General features: G+C 41.6%; 1 protein-coding gene across 1 annotated transcript in view; it reads left to right on the top strand.

Moving 5' to 3' along the window:
• Positions 1-24111, top strand: part of STK39 (serine/threonine kinase 39) — a 301651-nt gene that overhangs the window by 164055 nt on the left and 113485 nt on the right. The window contains 2 exon segments of the mRNA XM_036858821.1: positions 20420-20542; positions 20640-20669. Coding sequence (XP_036714716.1) covers positions 20420-20542; positions 20640-20669 — 153 coding nt within the window.

The following is a 24111-nucleotide window of genomic DNA, read 5'->3' as shown; positions in this document are numbered from 1 at the left end:
AGGCCCACACTCTAGTTGCCGTAATAAGCTGGCCAGGATAGCATGTGGTAAAGTACAATAAGTGTAGTATCAGAATTGCCTTGTGATAGATGGGGATTTCTAGTCTTCCTGTAAGGAGAAGTAAAAGATACTAGTAAAAAAATGATTGTGTAGACCTTGAATGAGAAAATGGACACTTAACAGTTGTCCGTTCTCATTCCCTGTTTCCTTTGCAACAGATATTTATTTTGATTATTCAAATATGTGCACTTGATAAAAAGGATCAAATATTTATCAGGTGCTTACAGTTTGCTAGGCACTATTCTAGGTTGGGCTATTTGAAGGGTGAAGATGAATAAATCTAGTGATTACTTTGAATTGTTTTACACAGCTGTTTTCAATTACTCTACAGGAATTTTGAGAAAGGGTTAGTGTTAGCTTGCTGTGAGACCTCCAGTAAAATCATTTAGCTTTGATGAGACTCTATTTTTCAGACTCTATCTGTAGTGCCCATTTGCACAGCACTTGTAGGTGTTGGAGACATGTTTGTAAAATGAAAAGCACACAGAAGCACTTAATAAATGCTGAATTTAGCACCTGTATAGACTGTGATCCCATCAAATGTTCCAAAGCAGAATCATATGACATAAATTCTGGCATAAATTCAAGCGTTTACTGACTGTCTGCCTTCTTTCATTACACTACTCTTGGTTGAACATCTGGAATGTGCCAGAGTACCAGGCTCTGGGGTTCAGGGAAGAACAAGCTGGGCAAAGTGTCTGTTCTGTGGAACCTGCATAAGGAGGATTCCTCTGTGAAAAGGATCTGAAAATGCATATGACTTAGTGAAAAGGTGAAATGGCCACATGAGCACATATAGCCAACTGTGTGCATTTTCGGAGGTAGTACTTCTCTTTTAGATAGATATGGTATGGAAGGGGTTTCAACTGGTTAAAAAGCAGTCAGCAGTGATGCAGTAGAACTCTGGCATTTTCAAAGAAGTCATCTCTGAGTGCATTGTATTGCCTGAATAGTTTCAGAGTGCTGGAGAAATGGTCTACTTGGTGGTACTTCTCAACTTTAACGCAGGCTGGTGTTAGGAACCCAGGTTTAGTAGGACAAGGACACGGTAGCATGTGTTAAGAAAGGGCCCTACAGTAATAAGTTAATAGCTTGTTCTCTCTCCCTTGTGGGTATTTTGGGCACAGTTATATCCTATGCAAGATTTTTTTCTATGCTCAATGATTCAACATAGATATTTATAAGAGTATAATTCAGAATATAAATATAGAAAAGGTCTCATAAGGGAGTTTATCTTTAACTCAGACATTGTATCATTAATACTTTAGATCTCATTATAACCTGAGTCCCACATCTTTCTTCCTGTATGGAGACCTTAGAGGACATTTGCGGCCTGATGCCATCTTCATCCACTCATTTATTAACAGTGTTTATGATGATGAGCTCAAATATCCAAAAACAGTTGTATCAGGCCAGATATTTCTAAGAAAGTAGGTAAGTCTACAGCAGGTTTTAAAACACATATTGGGATGTAGTCCACAGTGATTCATTCTCTGAGAATTCTTGACGCTGAGGATATGCCCAGTTTTTGTTTTTTTCTGGAGTAGAATTCAATACAAATCAACCTTTCTTGAACACCTGCCAAGTTTTGGGGCCCTGGCCTAAAATGTTTTATACACGTTCTTATTTGTCCTCATAATAAGCTGATGAGGTAGATATTATCACTCAGTTTTGCAGTGAAGAGACAGACACTTAGGATAAGTATTGGCGTCTAGTGGGTGGTCAAGTTGGAACTTAGCCTCAGATCTCTTTGATGTAAAAGCCCCTTTGTTGGCATCTGCTGTGTTGTACTATCACCTAGAGTAAAAATTCTAATTTCGTCTTTGTTCTTTGCTTTATTTCCCAAATTTTCTATAGTAAATGTGAATCAATTTTATATTCTAGTAATCTCAACCAGTACCATTTAAACATGTATTGTAATGCAGTTAGATTAAAAAACATATTTTTGCGTGTGATGTGAAAAATATAAAACTACATGAATCTGAACATTATACCCCTATATTTAGCAATTAGATAGGTATTATAATTAATGCTTAAAATAAAATGTACTAGACATATAAGTATTAAAGTTTCTGCTTCATTTATTTTTCTTGGGAAAATAAAACCTATTGATTTAAGATCTTTACCCCCAGATTCTAAATTGATTTTCTTATTTCATTGTCATTGTGTTTAGGGCAAGGACAAGAAAAGCATTTCCTTCCTCTTTGTAGACATTTATGTATACAGAAATATTATAGGTGATACTTGAGGGAGTTTGATGATTAAAGGAAGAGAGATACCTGAGTGGCTAGAAGACTCAGTAAAGTTTCTGATAATAGTGGGGATTTGAGCATTTTTCCCCTTTTCTTTCTCGTGCCCCACCACCATAATTTGATTTTAGGAGCAGTTATCAGTACTGTGGGAGACAAATTAATTTAGATAATTAAATCAGCTAATTTTAGGCTGTTTCTTTAATCCCCCCTCCCCCCAAGTCCGTCCTTTTTGGCATTGAGCTAGTTGCAATGGTCCCTTGGAGGTTTTGCCTCATTTGGTCTTGGGTAGTACCTGACAAGCTGCATTTTTAACAAATGATCTGGGTAAGTTGTCTGGTTAGGCATATTTGAGAACTCCTGGGTGAGAGGAAAGCCTACATGAAGACAAGCAGTAGGAAATGAGATTTTAAAATTGGATTGGGTCCAGAACGTGAAGAGCCTTGAAGCATAAGGCATGGGTTTGGGAGGTGGTGCCGTAAGCTGTGAGGAGCCCATGAGGGGCAGCTTGTGAGCCGGAAACAGCTGTAGAAGTCAGATTGGAAGGGGTGGAGAGTAGTGGGCAGCCTGAAGGAGGAGCTCTGGGCTGGCGGAAGCTGTTAAAGACCTCGAGGCGTGAGATAATGAGGGTTTGAACTAGAACCGTGGCAGAGGTGTAGGGAGAAAGGGACATGAGTAAGCACTGTTGAAGTGTCAGAGTTGAAAGTGCCTGGCAAATGATGGAGGTGGAAGGCAAATCACAGAAGGGGGACAACAGAAAGAGACCGAGGCTGTATGGATAGCAGGATGGCAGTTGAGGAGGGAAGAGAGATGCCAGGCTTGTTGGCATCTACTGGAGTTTGAAGTGCCATTGGGGCTTCCATTTGAAGGTGTCCTGTAGGGAGACAGAAATGTGGAGCTCAGGAGAGACTGTGACTGAAGGAGCTGTGCTTTAGCAGTTCTCTCCTCGTAGGTGATTGTGGAAACCATGTGATCAGGTGAGATTGCCAAGGAGGACATTGCAGGGGCGATGGAGAAGTCCTGGGGGAGCAGTTATGGAACAGGTGGAGGATGGAGAGAAAGAAAGTGCTGTCACAGGAGCCAAGAAGGTGGAAGTGGTCAGCAGTTTTGAATTTTGCAGAGAGGGAAAGGAAAATGAGGCCTTCTCAAAGGACATTGGATTTAGCTCAGTTTTAATAGTAAGGGGAGAAGCTAGACATTCAGATTAATGAGTAAAGAGATGGTGATGAAGTGCAAGTGGGTAATTTTTCAAAGCTTGATGGTGAAGGTCAGGAAGAGACCGTCATGGCTTGGGCTGTGAGAAGACTTTGAGGTCACTGGAGACTTGTATATATTGCAGAGCTCCATGTGGGGCAGGCATGGTGTGTGTCACAGAGGAATCTAGAGGGCAGTGGTTCCAAAGACACTGACTTTTCACGTATCAAGTTCCAGGACTGTGCTAGGGCTCCAGACGTAAGACTCAGCCTTCCTCTGTAAGTATCCCAAGAGAAGGATGAAAGTTGACAGTATGGATTTGAGCCTGGATGACTCAGGGCTGGCAGCCCCACAGATGACGGGAGGACTTGGGCAGGAAACGCCAGTGGAGCATCAAGATGAGCACTCAGATGCAATGATGCACAGATGCTGGGCCGTGTCGAGGAGGGTGGAGGGCGAGGTGGCCAAGGACTTCATCGAGGACGTGGTGCTTCTGTTGTCCTGTGTAGGATATATGTTCCTTCGCCAGTAGGCACGGAAGCTTATTGCAAGTTGGGGGCCAACCTGGGCAAATGCTTGGAAATGTATTGGAAGAGCGATTGTCTGTGTGATTGAAGTAGAGGGAAGATACTCACAGGTGAAGCTGGAGGGGTGGACGAGAGCCGGAACAAAAAAATGTCATGTGTCTTGAGGAGGAGTTTAGGTTTTTACATTTGTTGGTTTTTGTTTTTCTTGATAGCTTTGGGGAACTGTGGTAAGAATTTAAGCAGAAATGTGCAGCGATGTAGTTTGCCTTTAGGAGGACCACCCTGGCAGCAGTGTGGAGGATGGTTTGGGGGCAAGGCTGGCAGCAGCAGCCAGGTTGGAACTCTGGTGCTTAGTCCAGGTGAGGATCGGTGGGCACTGAAGGTAGAGCCGGCAGAGAACAGGCAGAGGAGGCACTTAGGAAGCAGAGTGGACGGAACTGAGGACCTGAAAGATTTTCATGGGGATGGGAGGTTAAGAGGAAGGAAAGGGAGAGGGGGGAGATTTCAGGAAAAGGTGAGGTCGACTTCCTTTCTGACATCGAGACTGTTTGGAAGGTAGGAAGAAACATTTACTGGGGGAGATGCTGAATGTTTAGAAGGTGGTGAGCTTCGTGGGATGCGTCTTATCAGCTGGAGAGGAGAGTAGAGCAGTGTCCGTGTCAGCAAATCGCGGGAGGGTGTGGCCTGGAGAGAGAAACATGAACACACAGCACAGGAGCCATAGCTGAGACCAGTGTATGCAGAAGATATCCTGGAGTGTGGAGCCCACACATACACACAGACACACACACACGCACACACGCACGCGCACACACACACACACACAGAAACACATGCAGAGCCGCTCGACTCAAGAACTAATGATCCATTTTCTGAATTTTCTGGGTGCCTTCTAACTTTCCAGTCTTAGCTATCCACAGGTTAGACATTGGACTCTTACTGGCATTAGGCAGAACAAGAAAAAAAATGATGGCATCCAAATATATTTAGCTTTACTACCGATTAGCAGATGGGATGAGAGGTTTGGATCCTTAGAAGAACAGCATCAGATCCCACAATAAGACTTGGATTACTTGTAAAACTCATGTATATTTCAACGCGTGCTCCCACCCCACCCCGTCCCCCGGCCCTTACCAAGGACACCGAAGCTCCAATTTTTAAAAAAATAATTAACCCCATGAGAATACACAACTATGTTCTTCCTTTTTTGTTTTCTTTTTAAATCGGTGGTTGGACAGATAATTGTCTTTGGCAAATACGTGAATTAGAATATATAGTTTTTTGGAATCTTTTACAGGGAAATCTATGTTACTTACTTTGCTGCTCTGGCAATCTCTTCTTAGTACTAAATGAACTAACAAAAATAGAATTTATGGGCCTTTTCAGCATTGAATTGAAACACAGTTGAGACCTTGCCCCAGAAATAAAACTCCTGTCTGGAGCGTTTTTACGCTGGAGCCTTCTAAAAATTTATTACTGAGAATTAATTTTCCCAGTGATGTAAAGGAAGTGAGTGTTCTCCCGCTGGAGGCGGTGAATGTTTCTTGTTAGCAAAAAGAAAACAATGAGGCTCTTACCGTGTCTTTTTAGTTGAAAAAGCGGCATCTAAGTCAGAGCCTGCTTAAGTGGGTATGATGGCGTGCTTTTTAAGAGAGACCCTAATGAGAACTATTACAGATTTAAGAGTGTGGATCGTATATGGGTCGTGTTTAGATCCTGTTTTGAATAAATAAAATGAAAAAGACATTTCTGAGACAGTGGGACAAGATTGAACATAGACTGATATTTAATTCTACTAAGGAATCATCGGTGATCTTGTTGTTCATGAAAATATCGTGATCGTGTTTTAAAATGTTCTTCTCTATTAGAGATGTGTGCTGAAGTATTTACAGGTAAAATGATATGAAGTCTAAGGATTGCTTTGAGAATACTGAAGCTTGAAGAGTTGGGGTGTAAAGATGAAATGTCAATGGCAGGACAGTTCGTTTAAAAAAAAAAAGCCTTAACAAAAGTGAATGTAGGAAAATGTAGAAGCCAGGAACAGGAGGGAGTTGAAGGTCTGCTTCTCACCCCATTTTGACACTTCTGTGGACACGTGTCACTCTTTTTGCACGTACGGTGGTAATCTTTTTGCCTTTTTGACCAGAGAATCCAGGAATATGGCACCACCGTTAGATTGTGCTGTTGTGATTGTAACACCGCACCATCCGGGACTCGGGCAGTGGTCTGGGCAGTTCCTATCTCGTCCTTCTCAGAGCCTTCAGCCCCCTGTGGAAATGACCATGCAGGGTATTCCTTGCCCCCTGTTACATTTTTGAAACTTTTGACTGAGTAAGACATGAGATGATAACTTGGGTGGAGTGGTCTGTAAAGACAGATGGAATGGGAGAGAGTAGAGATTTCAATATGAGGTATGTTTTTGCAGAGACCTTATGATGTAATTGTTGGCTCTTCTTTCTTATCAGTTCAAATTTGTACTGGAATCAGACTCTTCACTCTTTCAAACCAAAGTGTAAGTCAGTGCTGTGTGTGTATTTTTTGTTTTCTAACTAAACCCCCATCTGAAGTCTCTGCCCTTTGCAGACAGCAGGATAGGAAACTGAGTCCATTACAAAGGGAACACGATTTCAGCGGACCACCACGGGCTTGTTTGCTTCTTTGAATTATTCCCAGTGCAGCGGGTTGTTAATATGTCATCTCCGAGGCAGATGGGCCCATCCATTTTGATCACCAGCTTTGCTCTTATTTGATGTTTAGAACTATGCCTTTCGTCTCAGGATCTTCAGATGCTTAGAGGAAAGCCCAGAGTTTCCTTGACACCAGCTGCTGCTTTGCTTAAACAGGTGGAAGAAATTAAGCCCTTCAGCTTCCTCATACTCATCTGTTAAGCATGTCACCACAATGACAGGGTCCATGATGGCAAAGGGTAGTAGCTTTCTGAGGACATGATAAAATGCCTTTGAGCTGCAGGTTGAGATATTTTGGCCCAGAACTTTACTGCGTCTGTATGTTTTAGCCAAGGATGACTTACTCGTTCATTTGTCCAGCTAACACGTTTTAAGTATCTGTTATGCATTAGTAGTCTGTATTGGGTGCTGGTTCACAGAGCAGGGTTTTCTGTTCACTGCAGCAATTTTCAGGTATGTTCTGACTCTAGGGATTATGGACGTGAGGAGCTAAAAGGGTTTCAGGATGTAATGGGGTCTTAACTTGCCTTTCCCCTCATATCCCTTCAACAACCCCATGATGCTGTGTCTGCCGCCCCTGACATCCCTCTCCAGGGGAAATGGTGAGAAAAGGATGGGGAGAAGTTCCCTCCCGGTTCGAGTTTTGCTTTGGCAAAGCTTTTTTTCGGGCAGCAAAAAAAGGTTGTTTATGCGTTTAACAAATATATATTTGTCACCTACTAAATAAAAGATACTCTAAATATAAGGACTCAGAATAGATTGAACTGTGTCTTACCACTAGGGCATGTGCTTTCCCAGCTCCAGATTTTCTTACATGCTGGAACATCTTCTTAATATCTTTGGAATTTCGTAGCAAATACCAGATTAACAAAAACAGCAGAATCCATTACTCTGTGGACATAATATAGAAGAACACAAACTCATCCACTTGGCTAAGAGAAATGTAAAGGCAGAGCACTAACAAGCACCAGCTCCTGTCATTACGTGTCCTATGTGTGCAAAAATTTGATGATCATTTCATTGACCAAATAGTTCACTGTAATGGTGAGTCTTTATTCCAGAATTCATTGCATAAAAATCAAACATTAACAATGTTGGAAATCCTAAATTGTTACACTTGTAATAAATGCAGGTGCACATAAGTTGATCCCATTGTCATGTCAAGGTTTTAGAAGGTTTCATTATTTTCAATCTTGAGAATTTGTTTGATAGCTCATATTTCCATCACTTCCTCCCCTCCTGGAAAAGTCATGTCTTTGAACATTGTTTAGAAGTAGGAAGTGGTTACTTTTACTTTCTGTTTTATACACTCCCATGTTGTTTGAATTTTTTTTTAAAAAACATATGTATATCTTTCATTTTTAAATACCTGTTTTTCAACTGATAGCATCATACATAATAATGATTAAAAATTCAGAAGATACAGAAGTGTGAAGGGGCAGAGGGAACATTTCTTCTCTACCGCTGATGGAGTGAGCAACACCTAGATTCGTGTTTGATTAATAACTGTGGACGGTAGCATAGCCAAGTCGACACCTAAACCCAGCCATCACAGTGTGTCTCTCTGCTGCTTGTGTGAATTCTCCTGGTCCTTGTGGTCAGTTCTGCTGCCTGCCTGGTGCTGCGTGCAGTTGGCTGTATGCTCTTCTTTCTCATTCCCACGCCTCCTCCCCCTGCAATTAAGTTAACTTGGTAACTCATTGCTGTATCCAGAGCATCTTTGGCTCTGCTCCACTGCCAAACATTTATTCTCCCTTTTCACCCTTTGGTTTTTCTCATCTGTGTTATTTGTCTTAACCAGGACAGAACGTTCCCATTGTTTTTCTTTATTAGCTAAAGTCACAGATCAGCTTGGCACCCATTCCAGCAGGAGCTTTCCTTCTCAAAGACAATAGTTGCAAAATTGGATGCTGCTTTCTTGGCTTCTGGCTATTGTTATTGTTCTTTGTCACCCTAACTTGGGGAAATGCCATATTGGAGGTTTGATAGGACTAAAACAGAATAAGAAATCTAATTACTTTTTGTTTTGTGCTGCTGCTTCAGAATAGCTCCCTTCCAGCTTCCAGAACATTCTCTCTCACAGCATTGCCCTTTCATGTTGGATTTCCGAGGTTACAGAATTCCATTGTCATTATCTGAAGAGCGACATTTATCAAATTTGATTCTTTCACATTGGAAACTGTTAAAGCATTTTAAGAAGTCGCTACAAGTGTGTCCTTCACTGAACTAGCCCAGTGTTTTGAATTGTTATTATTGAATTATATGAGTCTTTGTTTCTCTAGAATTTCTTCCAGTTGCCTATATGAACGTTTCAATATTCTCAGTCCTTTATTCTCTCCTTTTACATTCTAGAAAAAGGGAATGCCAAATATTAGCAGAACTAGATAAGCATTGAATTCCAAGAGGTCAAAAAAAAAAAAACAGTTAATGCAAATCACTGGCAAAGGTCCAAGATTTAGCTGTAGCCACTTATCTATCATTGATAGAAATGGACTTTTTTCTTCTTGGTATTTTAATGAGTAATAACATGGTCAGACAGAAAAAAATGTGTAAGTATAAATTAAAATCTGAGTGTTCAGATGTCCAGAAAATCCAGTCAGAAAACACTGACCAAGGAGCCAAGTATGGTAGAGCCTGTTATTTGTCGTGGGAAGGGGTATCAAATATGACCTACGGATTTTTAAAGAATTCCTGACTACACAAAAATGGAAATGAAATTCAATAAATAACCTCATCACCATCCTTATTCTGATTATCTGTAGCAGCTTCAGACAATAACAGTCATTTTAATAAGCTTCTGTGGGTCAGGGGTTCGGGATAGTGTTAGAAGGCTGCCTTCTGGTCATGTGCAGCTGCGGTCAGATGGTCAGGCCTTGTCTTCATGGGTTCCCTCTGGGCTGCCTGGCAGCAGGGAGGCCTCAGGGCCGTCAGACTGCTTATCTAGTGGCCACAGGCATCCGCTGCTCCTATTGCGGTGAGCAAGGTGGAAACTGCGTCACCTTTTCTGATGCTTGGTTCTGTCGGTTACAGGCAAGGCACAGACCCACCCAGGTTTAAAGAGAGGACACTGGACTCCGTCTCTTGACAGGTGGGGGTGGTAAGATTCTGGAAGAACACGTGAGGCAGGAGGTACTGTTATGGGCATCTTTGGAGAAAAGCAGTCTGCCCTGGTCTACCCTCTGGCCACAATAATCCACATCTCTCCCACATGCAAAATACACTCTTGCGCTTCCAAAATCCTCCGGAAGTCTCATCCCATTATGGCTTCAGGCTCAGGCTCAAAGTCAAGGGCCTTGCCCTCTAATCATGTGCCTGACACACACCCGGAACACAACAGGAGGATAGGCCTCTTCAGGGTCTGCCCCAAAGAGGGAAAACCAGAGGCACATGGGACCACGGGAGTTGTGGAATTTGGCCCAGTTGCCTGTTGCCTGTTCCTTTTCCACTGTTCTCTTTGGCTCTTGGTTCCATGCTCTGGGCTCTTATTTCTACTTTTTAAGTGACCCTTCCTTCTTCAGAAGAAAGAGCCAGTGTTTGCAGCTGAGTAGCCTTCTCAGAATGCTTCCTGCCCCTAAAAGTTTGGGGATCTGAATGCTCTTTTCATTTTGTACTCTCTCTGTTTTAGTCTAACCTGGCAGTAATTTCACAGTACAAATGTCTAAAAAACTTCGTGGGTTTTCTTTGAATGTTGATGGGTTCATGTATTAGACAGGAGCCACGACCTCAAGATGCTTTGTCTACCTTGGGCTCCCTGTGACACTGAGGGACCACACCCTTAAGATTCTCAGAAGCCTTATTATGTAATGCAGAGTTTCTGCAAGGTTTGCTCTTCAGAGCCTTAGAAAGCCTTAGGTCTGTTCGAAAGCGTCCAGGAGGCACCGCCTTAGATCTTTCTGAAGTCTCAACAGAGTGTCACACAGTCACACCCTGGATTTGATCTTTGCCTTGAAGCCCTGGCTGGGTTTGAGAACTGCTGGATGTCTGGAGAGGCTGGGGGTGAGGAACCATTTTGTATTTAACAGTGTGTCCTTTCGCTCACCTCTCTCTGCTCACGTTTTCTCACAGGCAGCGAGCAGCACCCAGGTGTCACTTCGAGTACTCTGCCTGGAGGTCTCTTCAGCTAGATCATTAGGTCCATTTCTATTCCCGCTTTACCGCAGATAGCAGTGTTGCCAAACTCTGTCACTGCACAGCGAGGTCCTCTCATCCTCCAACATCCAGTAATATTCTCCTCACTTTCCTTTAAGCCCTCACTGACCACCTTCTTAAAACAACAGTCCTTTCATTATCTTCCATTATCTTGCGTGTCAGGAATTCAGGAAGGGCTTGTTCTGATTTGGGGTCAGAGTGGAGCTGAAGCACTTTTGCTAGGAACCCAGGCCACCAAGGAAGCCAGTCTGACTGCCCCGGGGCTCCTGGGATTGTTGTTGCTTTAAGTCACGCAGTTTGAGTGTGATTAGTGACAGGTCAGTAGTTCCTGGAACCAATAACCCTACTGTTTTCCTTCTGGCCTTTGTCACCCTGAAGTCCCAGGACGTCTGCTCTGCTTTCAGGAATCCAGATTCGATCATTTCCCTTCCCCCCGTGGCCACTGGAAAGCCTCTGTGCTTTTCCATTGTCTGAAATCTAAGCCCCCTGACTTGGTAGACCACGGAGGGTGCAACTCACAGGCCAGATTTGTCCCACAGACACATCATTTTTTAGGTTGTGCAGGAGAATTTTATTTTAACTTGACGTACACTTGTTAACATTAAAAAAAATCAAGAGCATTCACGTAAAAATCCACTTCTCTGGAAGAATCAGAAGATCTGGCAACACTGGGATACCTTCCTGTGGTAGCAGTCAGCTCATGCTGGGCACTCCCTTTGGGTGGGTATGGTGGTCATGAGGTTGGTCCTGTCCAGACCTCCCAGGTCCTCACTGGGTCTGCTTTCCATTTCCACCCTGGTTCCTGCAGGCCTTTGAAGTGGCCATTCTTATTGTACAAGTGCTGCACACAGCTTTCCAGCCTTATTCTTAGCTGTTTCCTTAAACCCAGCCCCTAGACCAGCCCCAGTCCTGTGTGACCCAGCCCTGATACATGAGTCAGCAGAACTCTATAAGTTCATACCTTCCTACTGAGTGGAATAACTTCTCCACTTCCTCTGCCTGGTGAGTTAGACAGATGGTCATCCTGTCTTCTGAGATTTCACAACGTTTGTATCTCTGTTGTAGCATTCACATTTTCTTGAAATTATTAGCTTAAATGTCTGTCCACCTCTCTGGATTGTGAACTGCTCCAGGATATAGGCTTTTATTTTATTTGTCTTTTGTCTAGAACTTGTCACCAAGGTAGGTATTAAATAAGACTTTGTTGACTGACTGAATAAATGATTCTTTGAAAAGGCTAAAGCTAGCTCTCTGCCCTGTAAGGGTATACAGTTCAGTATGTCATCTGTTAAATGTAACACAGAGTAGAATGATATAAAGGTGCAGGCAAAATACCAATGAAGCTTCTTGGATTGGAAGAAAAGAGGTAAGTAGAGATTGTGGAAGGGCAGATCAGGCCAAGATATGTATGTGATACATATGTAAAAAGGTAGAGTTGTGTAAGTATTTAATTTGTACAAAACTGGATTGTGGGTGTCTGATGGCATATGGTGGGAAATAAGTCTTGAAAAGGTAATTTGGAGCAAGGGTATGGAGAGACTGGAATATTAAGGAATCTGAACTCATTCTGTAGGCGACAGTGAACTCTTGTCGTTTTTTTTCTTTTGGAGAAAGTTCTAATCTGTGACTCGTGGCAATATGAAGGATAAAATAGGCAAGAGTTTAGAGGCCAGAGGATTGATTAGCAGTTTGTTTTAATAGGAGAGACAGGAGATCAACATTGAAGGGGACCTGATCTAGCACAATGGTAGCTGAGGAGGTAAAATCTGCAGAATATAGTGTTTGATAGATTTGGCTTGTGAGAAAGATGAAGTGTATTCATGATAATAGCACCTGTCATGTTTTGAGTGTTTATTTATGTGCCAGGCATCATGTTAGGAACTTTATATGACTGTGCCCTTTGGCCAAAATGACAGGGGTGGGGGAGTTTCAGAGGTCTTTTTCTTTTTAACCCAAAATGGAATTTTATTTTAAATTGAAAAAATTTATAGGAAATATGTGCCTTGTTATCCAGTGAATGCTTCATGCAGAAATTTTATATGTATATACAAACACACACATACATACCCATGCATTGTAGAAATAATACATTTATGTGTGTATTTCTGTTTCTTCTGGGATTAGAAGGTACAGACAGAAATGTCAACTAGGCTGGTAGTTCTCCATCTTTCACATTTTACTTCTCCCAAATAATCTATCAAATAATCAAGGTTCCAAATTGTTATAAACAAAATGAATAATTTTTCAATGACATTTACGTTTACCATTGATCTGTTGTCATATTAATATTTACAGAAAATTTGAGAACCTAGTTTCATGCTTTAACTAGAAGGATCTTTGTTTCCATTTTGCAGAAAAATTAATCAGGTATAAAATTTTTGATCCTGTTTGTAAAATTTATCATGCATTCCTAAATACAAAGGAAGCTTGAAAATACTGTGATACTTTACTTTCCAAATCTAAAGATTAGAAAAAAAAGTTTTCTGGTCGTTTGAACTTATGAACACTTATGGACATAGGTGAAATAACAGAATATCTACTCATAATAATTTATTAGTATAACTATATATAACTGTTAAATAAGTTACACAAAACATTTTTATTTAGAAATACACCATTTGTTCTCCTTTCTTACTTTGTATCAAGCAGTATTATTTAGGCTCTGACTTGCAGTGTTGGCAGTAACTATCATAAAACCAATTTTTACATCATCTAACACAGTTTTTCAGAGGACACCCTTTTCACTTCTATCTACATTAAAAAAAATATATAGCCCTGTGTTTCCTCATGATGCTTTCATAAGAAATGTTATCCCAAGCCATATGTATCAGTTTGAGAAATGTTAAGATAGCTTCCCCCTGCCCCCGTACTTATATTGGTATATGTTTGGTATATAAAAATCAATTACTGTGTTGCTTTTAAAGGTGAGATTTGAGAGGCTTGTATAATAAAATTGAGATATTTGCCATTGCAAAGGAAAGTAGTTATTTCCAGGAATAACTACTAAGTTCTTGTGAAATGTTGTCAGATTTTAAAATGTTTCCGTGAGCTGAGTCTTATGGTCAGTGGCGTGCTTGTAAACCTTGAGAGCTGCCACTTTGGCAGTAAGGGGGGAGTGCAAATCCTAATTTGTACCATTTTTCTATTTCCATTGTGTAAATACTCCTACCCTGGCCAATTTTAAGTGACCACTGTGAAGTCAGGTGTCTTGTAAACTTTCTGAAATGCTAACAGCGGGCTCTCCTGAGCCAGCATGAGCCAACTGCACCCCGGAAGTGTTAACTAAAGCAGGCGACCCTGCAGAAGTGTCAGAGTGAGGCCGGGGTGGAGCACTGATAAATGGGCTGGAGACAGCAAGCTAGAAATTGATCAGATGTTCATATCCAACAGAGCATTTGCAAAACAAGACTGAGAGATGAAGTCTCCAAGGTCATTGGCTTCCACGAGAGACAGGAGGCTCTGGAGACTGTGTGTTTTAGCTCACTAGACAATGTCGTCTAGTGAGCTAAGAGCATGTAGTGGGCTAAGAGCAACCATTTTTGTGCTCAAGACAGAGAACAGCGGGAGACAGAGCATGACAAGAGGGGAGGAAGAGAAAGGTTACCAGCACAGGTTTGGAAAGAGTGTGAAATAACGGAAGAATGGATTTCAGCTGTGTCTGCAGGCTAACATTATAGCAACAGAGAGGAGCGCTGAATCACACAATTGTGATGTTGTTAAATCTTGGGGAGAGAGAGCACACAGTTTTCGTGGCCGAATGGGGACAGATAACATTTTGTATGAGATTAAAGATTGAGGAAGTGAGGGCAGCAATCAGAGATGCTCTTTAGAAAAATGTTGACAGTGAGAGGGAAGAGTGATGGAGTGACGGAAGCAGCAGAAACTGAGCTCCCTCCCCGTCCTTTTTGGGGGGAGAAGAAGTATAGGAGATACTTACACATGTTTGTGATGGACGGAGAGGATCCAGAGCCTGGCTGTTTGTGTCTTGAATGAGTGAATGAATAAATGAGAAGCACAGTAGGAGGCGTTTCATTACACACTGGAGGGAAAGAGGCTCAGGGGGGTGAGGGTGTGAAGACTTTTCTTGGGAATAGAAAGCTTGGGGTATAAGTGGGATGGCCTTGTTGCTCTCAGGGTCGCAGGTGGAGCTATTGGGGTGAGTGGGGTGGGGTGGGATGGGCACTCCTGTGAGCAGCGGTAGCAGGGGGTAGCCCTGGCGTCTGGGGTGGGACTGCCAACGCCCTCACTCCCAGCTGCATGAGCTCCAGCCGGTTGTTTAAATTCCCCTGCGCCTCGGTTTCCCCTCTGAAAAAAACGGGGGAATAAAGTGATTCTCAGCTCCCAGGGCTACTGTGAAGGTTAAATTAGTTAATATGTTTCAAGTGCTCAGGCACTTTTGGTACATGAGGAACAGCTGGTATCAAGGGCTGCGGAGGCGGACTTAGACTAACAATGAGCACAACTTCTCACACCTGAGGGACCGTGTGAATCACCCGCGCGATCTTGCGAAAAGGAAGATTCTGATTTAGTGGGTCTGGGGTGGGGCCCAAGGTTCAGCATTTCTAGGTGATGCCGTTGCTGATTGTCTGGGGACCACGCTCTGAGTGGCAGCGTTGTAGCAGGACTGATGCCCTGACCAGGAGTTGCCAGCGGTCCCCTGTGACATCACCAGGCAGTGTGCCTCCTCTCCATTGGCTCAGGCTGAGCCCAGGCTTTCCTCCAGGTGTGGGGTGGCCAGGAATAGGCCCGGGGGCATGGGGTACTAACGGGTGCAGCCTCAAGAGCGTCAGCTGTGGGCTGCAGGCTTTATATGATACGGGAGAAGCTAGGCGGGGATGATGCAAGAGGCGGAAGCAGACCGAGGGCCCGAGAGCACAGTTAGGCCAGGCAGTAGGCGTGGGACGGAGGTGCCCGAGAGCTGGTGGGCACAGGGGCCAATGTCAGAGTATAAGCTGTGGGGACAGGCAAATATTTACTGCTGAAAACTTGGTGAGTCTAATTTTATTTTCTGATGTTTAATTTCTGATGATTTAGAAGGCTTTTTGTTTGCTTGGCCGTGCCTCAAGGACCTTATAAACAGCAATTGATTAGAAACATGTTTTCTACTTCTGGTTAGTAGAATGCCTGAGGAGAGAAAAGTTACTGGGTGTTGCTTTCTGCCACGTCCAAGGTGTCCTTGGTGGGCAGATGTGAGGTGGGTGGGCTCCCCATCTTGGGTTCAGGCTACAGTCAGGCACGTAGTTTGTCCAACAGGTGGAGGGGAAGTGGAGAACAGGATTCCCAGAGACGGGAAAACCATTCCAAGGAGACCCTGAAATCCCACTCCAGGGAGAAGTTATGTGGCAGTGGAAGTAGCTGGCCGGTGCCTTGGAAGGAAGGGCATGCAGTACTGAGACGAATTCTACTAAACTGTGGTCAGTATTTCTCTGGGTCACATTCAACCTTTGTTCAGGAGTGTGTTAGAGAAACACACTTGCCCTTCTAACATATTTAACCCCTTGTATAGAAAGTGCTTCCGTTGGCTCTCTTGTACTCTCTTGTATACATCCTTCCTCCTGCTCTGGTGTCTGGGGCCAGGTGGCAACCTGAGATATTGCATGGAGATCCTGGGTCCTGATATTTATAGACAGCTCCTGTTCGAAGGGGCACCCCTGGGAAGATGAGTCCAGGAACAGATCCAGGGACTGTGTCCCTTGTTGCTGCCGTTCCCTCTCTCTGGCCTCCCCATCCTGGCTCTGCCTCTGACACGTGACCCCGTGGCCACAAGAACTGGCCGGGGAACCACACCGTTGTTCCCTCTGTCTGTCTGGTGGAGCCTGACTTTTTGTGGGAATCCGAACTTCATTTCTTTAATGGATTTTCATAAAAATGCTGTTTCAAGGAAGAGAAGATAACATTACTTTCCTTTTCAGAGGTATGGTATAAATAGAACTGCTCAATTGTGTTTTATTCCCAGTTTTGGGAATAAATGTTATTGCATGTAAAACTTTGTCTGACCTCGCTACTGCCAGCTCTGACCTGAGGAATTTGTGGGCTTAGGAATAGCTCTAGCTATCACTTAAATTGAGCTCATTTCTCTGAGAAGCACTGGGTTATTTTTTTAAATCCCCAACAGAGAAAAAACTTCATTCAACCACGTCTTGGCTTTACTCAGCGAGTGAGCCATTTAATAGAATAAGAGCGATGTAACAGGAGTGCAGTCGGAGTTCTGAGGGTGGGCAACCTCCATTCTCTTCACTAGGGGATGGGGGAGGATAGAAGCTTTTACGCATCTTTTTTTGAAGCATCTATTTTGTAGATTATTCTTCAGTTCCTAAATAAAAACCCCATTTGTTTAAACTATGTGAAACTTAGTTGCCTTGGCTCAAGACCTAAAAGCTTCCTGTCATCCCTACACACTCCCTACAAGGATGTAATTTTGTAAAATTGCTTTCTGGTCTCTTCCGTAGAGGTCAGTGTCACATAAATACACTGTGAAACCTGGGTTTCAAATTATGCTGCGAGTTTTTTCCTTTCCAATAAACTGAGACAACAGTCTTAAGGAATAAATTTGTATTCTTATTCTTGCTACGCTTACACCAGTGTTTTATGCTACCTAGATTTTTGAGTGTTCGTTGTCTTAATTTTTACATTTATTTGTTTAATCAATATTTACTACTTAAAGGCCCATCCCACCATTTCTTTCAATGTCTGTCTGAGGCTATAATCCTGGACATTTTGCTTTATCTTTCTCTCTTCCAGCAAATAAAACTAAGAGGAGGGACACAGTCAGGGTTATAAAATAAAATAGAGATAGAAGCTGGCCATTTTATTGTCTGTAGTTGGATCCCACTTGAAGAAACAAAACGGACAGCTTTTGTAAACATAGAGCGAGAGGAAAAAGAACATAAACTAAATTTTAGGGTGTGAAGCTGCACTCTGACTCTTTTCAGAAAGAGAGATTTCCCTGGTGTGATCTTTTGAATCAGTACTTGGAAAATACTAATTCATCAACCATGCTTGGGTTTTACAATCTGAGTGAAGGTAGAGTTTTTTTCTGTTTATGATCCACAATTTTACTTGTCTTCTCACTTCTTAGTTAATAGTATGTTTTGTAGTAGATGTGGCTTTAAATGCTTTCCTTTAATGTAGTCATTATCAGATTTTCCTCTGTATTGCTCTCATCATGATGAGTGTTGCTAAGAAAATAATTAATTTTACTGTATATGTCAACAGAACGTCTTTTCTTTATCCATTTCTTTGTAGCTTTAAAATGAGCAATCTGTTCTAAAAAATCCTGAAGTGCATTTCAGCATCTTTTTTACAGTACCTTGCCAACATCTATAAGCATCATTAAAATCACTATCATTAAATAGGTCTTTTCAATGACTCAAAATGCAAGTGGAAAAAATATCTTATGCCAAGCACAGAAGGAGTTTTTACTAAGTGCTAAGTGTTTTGAAGGTAAATTAGTGGAGAAAAAAGCTTTTTAAAAAAATTGACCATAACCGTTTGCAATTATGAATAAGAACCTTTTGCTTGTTTTTTAAGTTTCTGTGTTGCAGCTCAAGACCAAGTGGTCAGGCTTACTTGTACAGGTTCCACATGGTAATGCCTTCAAATCAAACCCAACCCCAAGTCTGCATTGTTTATGACTTCACATTGATCCAACATGTGTAGATGCTTACTTTACACCTAAATTCTGTGGTATTTCCCTTGGAACTCATGAACTTCTTGCGGTATAACTGGATGGTTTCTATTCTGGAAAATAGTCTTTCTTCATGTCATACTCTTGCAAAGTCTTCACAGAACATTTTTAGACAGCTGGTTTTTCACAGTTACCATTCAGTGGCATAGGAAAACTTGCATTTGAATGGGAATCTGAAGACTTTTTTTCTTGCCTTCATTTTGATTTTACACCTGTGTGATATCTTGGGTCACTTTCTGGGCCTTCGTTCTCCCACCTGTAAAGTGAGGGGGTTTGACTAGACAGTCTCCAAGGTCCCTTTCCACTTGTGGTTTCTCTGAATCAGTGGATCACTGGTTGTTATGTTCACGTCATGTTCGCTTGCTACATTGCTTTGTTTAACCATGTCTCAGACCATTTTTTGCTCCGTTTTTTGAATTGAAGTAGAGTTGATTTACAATGTGCCAGTCTCTGCTGTACAGCAAAGTGACTCAGTTATACACACATATGCATTCTTTTTTCATATTCTTTTCCATTATGGTTTATCACAGGGATATTGAATATAGTTCCCTGTGCTATACAGTAGTACCTTGTTGTTTATCCATTCTAAATGTAACAGTTTGCATCTACCAACCCCAAACTCCCAGTCCCTCCCTCTCCCTCCCCCTCTCCCCCCACCTTGGCAACCACAAGTCTGTTCTCTATGTCTATGAGTCACCGCAGTCCATTTTTTAAAGCAAATTACTTTGGTCAGAGGCTCATTATTCTCAGTCATCCGCTCCTTTGAAAAGTTTTGCCTTTTCAACCACAGAGACACGTGGAAAGCATTCCCCGTGGACCACATCTCTACCCTAGCTCAAAAAAAATACGAAATAATGGCAGAAAATTGTTATCATCTGTTTAGATCATCTGACACGGCTGCTGGTTATCTTGCTGTGTTCCTAGCAATCGCGAAAGGTGTGTTAAGAATAGTCTTGATGTTGTTTTGTTTTGCTCAAGTAGGTTGAGCAGAATCCTGGGAAAATAAGCATGATGTCAGGTTCTGAAAAAGAGCAAGGCGGCAACAGAAGGGTATTTGCTTTTTTGATATAGGTTGTAGATGGTTGGTGCCCCAGACTTGTATGCTTCATTAGGCTGCCTGAGTCCCTTGTCTTCCCTTAGTCCTCAGTCTCTTGCTTGCATGCATTTCCTTCAGCAGTTTTGAAACCTACCACATGGCCTTTCACGTGTAGTGATTCATAAAGTGTTAACTGAAGCCAAAGTGAAAAATGGGCTTGATCCTTCATGGCTGACGTGTGTTGTACTCTTCCAAAATATTTTGTCCTGCACATAGAGTAAAGCGTTTCAAGGACTTAATATCTTTTTTTTTTAAACTTTGGGTTTGTTTATTTATGTAGGTATTTATTTGTTTATTTATGGCTGTGTTGGGTCTTCGTTTCTGTGCGAGGGCTTTCTCTAGTTGCGGCGAGCGGGGGCCACTCTTCATTGCGGTGCGCGGGCCTCTCACTATCGCGGCCTCTCTTGTTGCGGAGCACAGGCTCCAGACGCGCAGGCTCAGTAATTGTGGCTCACAGGCCTAGTTGCTCCGCGGCATGCGGGATCCTCCCAGACCAGGGCTCGAACCCGTGTCCCCTGCATTGGCAGGCAGATTCTCAACCACTGTGCCACCAGGGAAGCCCAAGAACTTAATATCTTTGGAAAGAAGATGAGTGTAGGAGTCTGGAGGCTGTGTAGTCTTTTGGGGTATTCACTGCTAGTTACCCCTGAATTCATAACCACTCAGGTTATTTTCAGGGTAAGCATATGCTGTGTAACCCAAGTAGCTGCACCCGCGAACAGTGGTCGTGTTCAACTGGTGAAGAATTGGGTGGATTTGTTTTGGTCCAGGTGAGAAGAGTTCCAGGGTCAAGCGGTCACCTTCATAAAACCGAAGACGGTGACTGGGAGTGGAGTGACGACGAGATGGATGAAAAAAGTGAAGAAGGGAAAGCAGCTTTTTCGCAAGAAAAGGTAAATGACATTGATGATGATTTTCTAACCTGTGTCAAATTTATTTTTGTGTTTTTGGGGGCGTGTGTGTACTAATGAATATGTAACTGTTTTACAGTCACGAAGAGTAAAAGAAGAAAATCCAGAGGTGAGTGGTGGTTATTTAGTTCTTTGCCTCGTCTCCCCACCCAGCCTCCTCCCACGAGTATCAGAGTCTGATCTCTTCGGGGAAGAACCTTCAAAATTTTGTTCTCGTGGTATAGGGAAAAAAAGAAAAGGCACATAGGCTTTGCAGGTCTTGATACTGTCTGAGTTACTTTGGAGCTGTGTATATCGGGGCAGATTACTTTACTCTCTGAGCCTCAGTTTCCTCCTCTGTCAAATGGGGGTGATCACAATACTTATAAAATTGCTGTGAGGATTGATAAAATCACATACATGAAGCACTCAGTGGGGTTCTTAGCACAAATTAGTTACTCACTTAATCTTAATTCTTAGGATTACTGTCACTTAGAAAACATAGTAGGCATACAGGAAAATTTCTCCTAGATTTTTAGTTTACCATAAAGCAAGATATTAACATGGTTAGGAACTCTAGGTTGAATTTGTTGGTTTTGATTTTTAAATCTCCTGCGTAACTTAGTAGGCAAGGAACAGTCTTTCATCAGGCTCCCTTTGAGAACTGGTCATCTTTTGATTACCTTTACTTCCTCCACTGGTTAATTATTCTAATGACTAATGATGACTGTAGTTCAAAGGACTTCCTAATTCTCCTAGAGGAAGTTTAAGCGTATTTAAATAACTCCAAGTATTTTACAAATCTAGTAATTAATGTGTACTTTGATAAATTCTCTTTAAGAAAACAGAAGACTTGGGGCTACAGATGATATCCATCCCAACTTTCTTTTTAAATTAGCAGACATTTCCTTTTAATTAAATGGAGTAAATCTTATCATTCTGCTTTAAGTGGCAATAACCAGCTGGACCATCTAAGAAGAGAGCATCAGAGCTACAAGCCACTCTTCCCCCTGTCATCCCCCCCCCACCCCACCCCGGCTCTGGTCTCTTTTCATTCTCATGCCTCCTTGATGGGCCTTTCCTAGTCTGCCTGCCTCCTACTGGTAACTCTCCTTCAGATCCTCCTATATTTATCACATGAATTAATCTCTTTGTTTCGTACATCAAATACGAGCTTTGATCAAGAAGTTATAAGGATGGTGATGTGCTCCACAGTAGGACATGTTGGCTACACACATATCCTGCTGGATTTTTGGAATGATCTTAACCCATTATCATGAACTCTGCCTTTGTCTTGTCACTGTTTTATCTAGAGTGAAGTGCAGATCAAGGTTTTTCATCTATTTCTAAGAGTGACTCTAACTAAAAGTGTCAGTTCGCCTTAGAAATAGAACAAAATAACATGATTCAAGTAGCATCACTGACTCAAAAATCATTCGTTATTGGTTCACTACAGGACATTTTCATTGGATGATATTCACTGGAATCCTGCCTTACTAGTATAGACTGATGGGTGTAGGTCTTTCCTCATGAGGATTTGTTAAGTTTATTTTGAGAATATCTTACTCTGTGCTTGTTGCAATTGCTCTGATAACTGATCTGTTATTTGGATAATAGCAGTATCTTTCTGGCAAACGTATTTTCTTCATAGACAGGAAAAATAGTAGTGTATAGCATGCTGTCAGTTGTTCATCAAACATCCCTGTCAACCTTCTTGAGTGGAATTTGAAAGTCTTAGGCACTTCACTGTATCTAGACTCACTTGATTTCCCAGTGGCATATGTCTGTTCCCATACTGGTTTATAATTAAGGAAGCATATAGATAAGCTTCTTATTTCTGTGGAAGGATACATTAGTTTGAATGTAAACACTCCCCCCAAACTTTAGGAATCACCAACTCTATCTGCTGTTACACAGCTTCCCATGCCATTTTATTGTTTTTGGTTTTTTTGGGTATTTTTAGCAAGGCTGGAACTTCAGCATCCTGAGCTGTGTTCAGAATCTCTTCAGTGTTGGTTCCTGTGTCCTTTCAGCTCTTAATTAAAGTAGCCCCTTGATTTACCAATCACACCAAGTCACTTTTTGGCTGTGAAGCAAAAAATATTTTTAATCTATTATAAAGGGAATTAAAATGGTTGAATATGTAAATATTCAACAAACATAAACATAAGTATATAAATTATATAAACATAAATTATATATATAAATATATATAAAATATAAATTATATATATAATGTGTGTACTGTGTGCACTGTTGTAGTAGGTGTTGGGGATACATCAGTGAGAAAAACAGAGTGAAATCCCTGTCCTTGTGGAGCTTCCATTCCAATGGGAGTAGATAAACAATATCCAATAGGCTTCATAAGTAAGTGAGTTATGTGGTTTGTTACAATGGAATAGGAGTAATGGAAAAAAATAGAATAGGGTAGAGGGTGAGGTAGTATGGTAGGGGTTTATAATTTTAAAAGGGTTAGTCTGGACAGGCCTTACTGAGAGGCACATAAAGACTTGTAAAAAGGTATGGGAGAATTAAATAGAAATAACTCTGAAGGACCACTTTTATCCTGCTACCGTTCTTACTCCTGTGACTGTCCTATCTTTCCAGAGGTTATCAGTTTGCAGTGTTTTCTTCCAGACCTTTCCTGCTCGTTTGCATACAAATATGTACATAAAGAAATCTAGCATATCATTTTAAAAATATAAGTGAGATTATAAAAACTATAAAATTTTGCATCTTGCCTTATATCTTGGAAATCTTTCCACAGTAGTTGCTGTAGATCTGCCCCTTTATTTTTAACTGCTGAGGAGTATTACCTATCAAAATGGTTTATTTAACCATTTCTTTCTTCTTGAGCATTTAGGTTGCTATTACAAACTGTATTCCATTAACACTTTTTGTGTACGCACTTTGAGGGGCGCACATACAGATAAAGCATAGTTACGTAGAACTGTGATTGACAGAATCTGCTGATTTGGGATTTTTATAGCTGTTATCAAAAGCTGTATCATGTTAAATATCTTATCATTGTATTTGTCAGTTATACCTCTAAGCTGAAAAAAAAGCTGTATACAGTCTCAGACAGTGTACCATATACCTTTGAACATCTTTTAAAGGGAAAAGAGGTACTAAATGGCACATTGAAATACCAGTGTGTTTACTTCGTAATAAGCTTTTCAATAATACTTGTCATTTAAATTGCAGTTGAGTTATTTACTTGACTATAAGCCACTAGGCGACTGGGGATGGTATTTTTTTCATGTCCATGTTCCCTTAGCATCTAGTAGACATGCTATATGTATTTGTTGGTGACATGGAAACCTATGCACTGAAAATCAGACTCTAAACAAGTGCCTGAATAGGTTTATCATATTTATAAGTAGGTAAGAAGTGGGGGAAGGATCAGAAGACATTTTATAATCGAGCTGAAGTTCAGAAAAAGTAGCCTTAGTAGTTCCACAGAGTGAGATGCTGCAATAAAGGAGGGGCATTTTAGAAATGCTTCTTTTGTGAGGGGCTATTTGGCTTCCTGGGAAATATAGGCAGAATGTCCAGGTATTACAGCACTAGTT

The sequence above is a fragment of the Balaenoptera musculus genome, chromosome 7 (assembly GCF_009873245.2).
Source record: "Balaenoptera musculus isolate JJ_BM4_2016_0621 chromosome 7, mBalMus1.pri.v3, whole genome shotgun sequence".
NCBI lineage: Eukaryota > Metazoa > Chordata > Mammalia > Artiodactyla > Balaenopteridae > Balaenoptera > Balaenoptera musculus.
This window is presented reverse-complemented; position numbering and strand designations above follow the sequence as displayed.